At 43.3% G+C, this 7500-nt stretch overlaps 1 protein-coding gene across 1 annotated transcript in view; it reads right to left on the bottom strand.

Moving 5' to 3' along the window:
* LOC128510474 (fibulin-2-like) overlaps positions 1-7500 on the bottom strand; it is a 43905-nt gene that overhangs the window by 24189 nt on the left and 12216 nt on the right. The window contains exons 3-6 of the mRNA XM_053482789.1: positions 3850-3949; positions 3416-3539; positions 2676-2862; positions 758-976 (exon numbers count right to left, since the gene is read on the bottom strand). Of these exons, the coding sequence (XP_053338764.1) occupies positions 758-976; positions 2676-2862; positions 3416-3539; positions 3850-3949 (630 nt within the window). The remainder of the gene's footprint in view (positions 1-757; positions 977-2675; positions 2863-3415; positions 3540-3849; positions 3950-7500) is intronic.

Raw genomic sequence — 7500 nt, 5'->3', positions numbered from 1 at the left:
AATTCTCCCCCAGCGGAGGAGTGGCAGTTCTATTCTCTAAGTTTTACCACAATATCATATACAGTAGAAGAAATGATCAAAGGTAGATTATTCTCTCTCTCTCTTTCTCTCTCTCTCTGTCGAGCTACACATGTCGTTCCTGAGCTGCCAGTGATCCAGACTCCCTCTGCCCTCCGGACCTGTCTGACCCATCCTGGTGCCCCGCTACTGGTTGGAGATCTCGTCACATGGATGCCCTGTGTGTCTCTTTGGGATGCGTCTCGTGTCTGGTGATGGTTCTCTCTACCTAGAAGACGGTTCTGGCCTGGACTGGTGTTGACAGCTGTTTCTCTGAGGACTTGACTTGACTGCAGTCGCTCGATAGTTCAAGACTGGAATTTCCTACAAGTCTACCTGAGTCTCCAATAACTCCCTGGACTCCAAATTAACATCAATTAACATCTCCTGTGATACTGAACTTCCAGCCTCCTAACACACAGTATGAGTGCGGATCAATCCCTGCTATCTGTTATCACCCAGATGAGGATGGGTTCCCTGTTGAGTCTGGTTCCTCTCAAGGTTTCTTCCTATTACCATCTCAGGGAGTTTTTCCCTCAGCACCGTCACCCTCGACACGTTCATCAGGGACGATCTGATCATTCTGATTCGCACACACACTCACATCTCATACACTCTTAAATGCTACAATACAAACCTTAATACACACAAACTCTCTTTGTCTCTCTCTCTCTCTAACAGCGCTCCTCTCTCCTCTCACCTTGCTGCAGGCAGTGTATCCCGTCCAGCTGCAGGACAAACCCGGGGAAACACACACACACGTACGACCCCTGTGTGTTGACACACTGATGATGGCACAGCTGCCCGGGGTACACACTGCACTCGTCCACGTCCTCCAGACCCTCCGTCTGCTCCACCATGTTCTCTGTGTCCTCCAGCTCCTCCAGAGAGAACGCCTGGTGCACAGCACCTTCAGAAACTAAACGGGGAAATGTTTAATGGAAACCATTAGGATAAAAATTAGGATGCCAAACTACACAAACGTGTTATTTATAGAGTAAATATTTATAGAAACCATTAATGTAGATGAAAACCAATAAGTCAGTTTTATTGTGAAACATCACAAACTGGAACCATGAGGTCAAACCCATGAGGTAATAAAATGAAATAGTGCTGAAACCCCCAAAAAATAAAAAATGCAGCTTGTTATGTTCTGAAAAACCAAGAAATTCCATACATCTTAATGTTAATAAACATCTCCTTGGTTTAACCCACCACACCCGCTTCTCCTTTAAGGGACATTATGTGGTGTAACACACACCACACACACACACACACACACACACATGGAGCACATTGTGAAAGACGTCACACCTCATTTTCCCTCACAGTGGTCACATGACTGCACCAGGACGTTTATTAAAGGTCACTTTGGGACGTCATGAGCTACCCTGAGTGAGGAACTCTCCAGAACATTATAGCATTTGTGTCACCGTGTGTTTTTATCAGCTACGAAAACGTCACCATAGCAACTGTTTACGTCTGTGATTTAGTGTTAATGTATATAATAAAAGTACAGACAGTGAGGATGGTGTGTTTATGGTGTCTGTACAGTGTGTATGTGTGTGCATGCATGTAGTGTGTGTAGTGTAGTGTGTTGTTCGCTGTGTGTGTGTGTGTGTGTGTGTGTGTGAGTAAGGATAATTCTTTTACAGCTCTGTAATTCTCATTATTACAGTTCTGATCCAGGAAAAAAATTAAAACCAAATGTAAAAGCTATGCCTGGCACATCTACACACACACACACACACACACACACACACACACACACACACACTCTTTCCTGTACAGCAGTGTGCCATGAGCGGAGTAAACACAGTGTTTCTGGTTCTAACAGTTCCAGAGTGATGACCTGCAGGTGTGTGTCACTTACATGCCGCCACTCAGGGAGCACCATACCACTGCTCAACCAGTTACAGAACTGAGGGGGCAACTGGAAACCAGTAAAACATTTAAAGAAAACCATTTGTTCAGTTCCATTAACAAGTGAGACAATTTTATTAGCTAAATACATGTGGACCTGCAGCAGACACCACTGAGAGGAGTCAGTCAGACAGACAGACAGAAAGAAATCCATCAAACCTGCAGCGGACACCAAGGGGGGAGTTGGACAGACAGACGCACAGACAGACAGCAGACACCAATGGAAGGAAGTTAGACAGAGCTGTAGCAGACACCACTGGGAGGAGTTAGACAGACAGACAGACAGACAGGCAGCCCTGCAGCAGACACCAATGGGAGGAGTTAGACAGACAGACAGCAAACACCACTGGGAGGAGTTAGACAGACAGACAGACAGACAGACAGACAGAAATCCATCAGACCTGCAGCAGACAACAATGGGAGGAATTAGGCAGACAGAGAGACAGACCTGTAGCAGAACAACTGGGAGGAGTTAGACAGACAGACAGACAGACAGGCAGCCCTGCAGCAGACACCAATGGGAGGAGTTAGACAGACAGACAGGTAGGCAGATAGGCAGACAGACAGATCGATAGATAGATCAATAGATAGATAGATAGAAGGAAAGACAGACTGAAGGTAAGACAGACCAGTAGGATGACAAACAGACAATGAGACAGATAGACAGATACGAGTGTGTGTGTAAAATAAAATACCTCTCCTGGGTGGGCTGGTGCCTTGGGGGTGTGTCCTCTCCCTGACTGAGCTCTGATTGGCCGTGCTCGTGCCCTCACAGCAGGTCAGGAGGGCGTGGCTACAGGTGTCACCCAAACCTCGTGGAGGGTCACATGACTCTCTGTGTGCTCGCAGACGCAGACCGAGTGTACAACACCTACAGCAGTCCTGAACACACACACTGCCACGTTACCCACAATCCCCTGCAGCACAATGGATTTCTAAAGATTAACTTATAAAATGTAATTTTCAGAAAAACTTTGAATGTCTTTTACTTTATTTACTTTAAATAAATTGTACTTTATTCTGTGTATATTTATATCAAACTTGATTATTAAATGTATTTAATAAGAATTGGTCTTACTGTCACTCATGTGAAATGTGAATTTGCAAATGAGAGAGTGTTAAAATATTTTAATTTACATTGATCATTTTTGTAAAGTTTACATTTTTTCCATTTGCAATAGGAGCTTTATTAGTTTCTACATCTATTTAAATTAAACTTAATTAAATAAATACAATTTTTAATGATTACAGCCTTTAATATCGTTATGGCACACATCCTCACACTGACCGACTGACGCTTGACATTTCCAAACATTTAAACAGGTTAACAGTACTTACAGGCATCGACACTTTCACTATACCAGTACTCTCTTTGTAACAGTGCTCGGGTTCTAACGGTACTCTCAGTGCGAGTGCTCAGAGGACCCGACTTTACCGTGTGCGAGTCACAGAGGTCAGCGGCGTCGGCTCCACAGTCGCTCCCTCGTCTCGCCGTGTTTATTCCAGACGAACAGTGTGCGTCTCTCAGCGCTCTCAGGCAGCACTGCCTCTGAACCCACCTGAGATACAATAAGAGGAAGAACCAGCAGCGCAATCATCACCTGATCTGAACCGCAGCTCTCACACTGGTGCAGCTTCACATATTTATGTTCGAGTATAAACACTCATAACACCAGTGTAAGGAGTCTCCAGTGTCAGCGCTGTGTAACAGGCAGAGATAGAGCTGTAACATCTGGTTACTCCTCAGGATAGAGGAGAAAAATAATCAACTGTCTGGTTTCAGCACACAGTTTTTTTCATAAGTGTGTATCCATGGCAACAGCAAACACTATCACAAACACTAACTGGCATTGACAGCAGGTGACTTACCCACAGCTGGAACCCGGATCTGTCCTCATGCTGTTGCAGTGACCGTGAGCGGAGGCCCAGCTTTCACCAGTTACACAGCACACGCTCACTTCCCTCGTGTCTGGATGCACACACACACACACACACACACACACACACACACACAGTAATATTAGTGTACTGTACATGTACACATAGTATTTGATGAACATCTCTCCATCTTTAGACTCTTTCAAACTATGTTTGAGTACATATAATATATATCTCTATGCAAATGAGGACAAGGGGGTGGAGACAGAATTAAAACAAGATTTATGTTTACGTTAGATACTGCCATAAAGTAGATAAGCCTGGACAGTAACACATTGTCAGAATAAATTAATTATCATTAAATATCAGGCTCTCCTAGAGTGTGTGTGTGTGTGTGTGTGTGTGTGTGCGCTCAGGAGAAATACCCCTCAGTCTTCTTCTGTATACACAGTTTCAGTGTTTATGTAAATGAGCTACTGCAGAGCCACGCCCCCTCCAAAGAACATCAGAGCTAAGCAACAAGCCAGGGGAGGGGCTTCTTATATGAGATCACATTAGGCTTCTTTAAGCCCCGGCCAAAACGCACAAAAAAGGACAAAAAGTGCCTTTTGTTTATACACACACACACACACACACACACGAGCGACTTTCTAAATGTCTAAACATGACTAAACAGTGAATTTTTTTTAAATAATACCCGCCCTTTAAATATTGTATTATGAGTGTGATGTAAAGTACAGTACAAGACAAAGGCAGGACACAAGTGTGTGTACTCAGTGTACATTTCGTCCAGGGTTGTGGAGTAAACATGGCCGTCCTTCTGACCATGAATAAACAAGCAGCGGTGCGACCGGGAAGTACACAAAACTGAGAGAAGGAAAGCAAAGTCTCACAATGAATTAAACACGTCTTCACACGTCTTCACAACGTCTCACAGGACCAGAACACAAACAAGCTAAAAGTCATTCACCATTTTTTTTTTCACTTTTTGCTCCACATTAACACACTCTACCAGTCAGAAGTTCTCCTTCATTGTTTTTTCTTTATTTGTATTATTTTCAATATGGTGCTTTAATACTGAAGACGTATAAACATTCAAAGGGACACAGCTTTAGATTGTCCAAAGTAGTTACATTTAGCCTTGATGAAGCTCAGCACACTCATCAGTGTGTCCCTCATCCATCATCAGAGTCCGGGGGGTCGTCACCTGGAATGGTCATGACATTTCTTGCCTTCCTAATGTGCTTTAGTGCATCAGTTGTCTTGTGCAGAGGAAGCGTGGGTACAGAGTCGACTACAGCCACTGTACAAAAAGACTCAGTTAAGTAAAGAGAAAACAAAGACATTAATTAAAGAAATGAAGGTCAGTCAATCCAAAAAATCTTAAGAGCTTTGAATGTATCTCCAAGTGCAGTCGCCAAAACCAGCTATGATGAAACTGATTCCATCCCAGGAAAGGACAACCAAGAGCTACCTCTGCTGCAGAGGATAAGTTTATTATAACGCCCAGCCTCAGGAACCGCGGGTTACAGAACCTCAGGTTAGAACTCACATAAACGTTTTTCAGAAGTAGACATACTGTACAGTATTTAGACATGTGGACATACTGTACAGTATTTAGACATATGGACATACTGTATGTCAGTACTGCGGAGGTCATACAGTATTTCAACATCACTGTTCAGAGGAGACTGCACGAGTCAGGTCTTCATGGTCAAAGAAAGCATTACTTCAAAAAAACCTTGTCTTGTTTTCAACCTTCCCAAGTTCTCCCACACCACCACCGCTCTCCGCTCCCTGCACTGGCTTCCTGTAGGTGCTGCATCAAATTCAAAACCCCTGATGTTCGCCTACAAATCTAAAAACGGCCCTTCACCCGCTTACCTCTCAGCTCTAATCACCCCCGCACCGCACCTCGCTCCTTCTGATCCTCCAGCACTGCTCGCCTGGTCCCACCATCTCTCGAGGAGGACATTCATCCAGACTGGTTTCTGTTCTGGCTCCTTGGTGTATAGCTGTGTATCATTTAAAGGTGTATATCTTTAAATGATGACTAAAGACATACCGAACCATACCATAACCTTGGCATGGAGGCATGGAGGAGGAGGTGTGATGGTGTGGGGGTGATTTGCTTTAACCAGCACAGCCATGGAGAGGGAAGGAAAATATAAATATGTAGATTATATACTAACATGTAAACAGACCGCATTCATGTCTATTTAGGCATGTCTATTCTATTTAAATAATTTTAAATGTTTTGCTATAATTTGATTTGGTAAGCCAGTTTTTTTTGTTGTTTATATACTTATTAAGTTATGATTATTTGTAAGTGTGTAAAACAGAGCAGGAGAAAATGAGGTAAATTGTAGAAAACTTAATAAAGCTTATTGAAAGAGAGCACAACATACAGGCTGTCCCTGACTCCTAAAGACGAGTAAACTGTGTGACCTCAGTGACCTCAGTGACCTCAGGCTGCTACAGAACTGATATTAAACATTAATGTCGCTGTAATAATGTCCCACGATGCCCCTGAGGGTCCCCACCGAGCCAAGGACAAAAGGAGGAAGTGAGAGCTGGCGTTGTGGACATGCTGATAAGGTTTTACGTAGAGAACAGAGACGAAACACACACACACACACACACACACAGTCTCAGGAGGTTTACTGAAACTACCAGCTTCGATTACTTCTCACAGAGCACCCCTCTGCTACACAATGTCCCTCAAAGCATTCATTATCACCACATTATGATTAGTTTCTTTATTATTATGATTTGTTTTAGCCAGTTATTTAGCCCCGCCCACACATATCCTTCTGCACCTGACCAAACTAATTAATTAATAGGGACTGGACTGATAAACACACACACACACACGCACACACACACACACACATTATCACACAGCTTAACTCCACTACCTCAAAACATTGAGACTGGACTGACTAATCAACACAAGCGCAGACACACTGACCTCCACCACCAAACTATCGTACACACCAACCTGTAAACACTCTTTTACACAATATTCATTACTGGAATACTTTTTGCACTAACGTCTTAACTTCTTAATTCTAAAATGTTTGCTGGTTCTGCACTACCTCAACTCATCACCTCAACACCACTAAGTGTTATGTCATGTCGTGTTTGTCGCACCGTCACTGTGTTGTTTGTTTGCACATTTGCATTTATGTTGTCTGTTGTCTCTGGGTTAGATAGTAAGTTTTTTGTTAATTTATGTTGTCAGGTCAATCTGTCTTGTCTCCGCTAGCCAGCTAACGAGGCCTCTTAGTTAGCTTGTTTTAGCTCTTCTGTTAATTTATGTTGTAAGTTTATGTTGCATGTAGCACCTTGGTCCTGGAGGAACGTTGTTTCGTACTAACTGTATATGGCTGAAGTGACAATAAAGCCTACTTAAACTTTACCGCGACTGGTGGAGCTGGCGACCAACAGTTAGCAAACGACAGTTAGTGTAATTATCAGGAGGTGAAAGTAGTTTTAGATTCTATGTGGCCAAAAGGTTAGAGGAATAAACCATGGAGGTGGTGGACAGTCCTGAGAAACTTTACTTTATATTTCCACTTATTCCACTTTAAAATATCAGCTCCGTTAACTTATGGGTTCTGGGGTCGAATCCCAAACAGC

The sequence above is a fragment of the Clarias gariepinus genome, chromosome 22, assembly GCF_024256425.1.
Source record: "Clarias gariepinus isolate MV-2021 ecotype Netherlands chromosome 22, CGAR_prim_01v2, whole genome shotgun sequence".
NCBI classification, from domain to species: domain Eukaryota; kingdom Metazoa; phylum Chordata; class Actinopteri; order Siluriformes; family Clariidae; genus Clarias; species Clarias gariepinus.
Note: the sequence above shows the minus strand (reverse complement) of the source record. Positions and strands in the feature narration are given on the sequence as shown.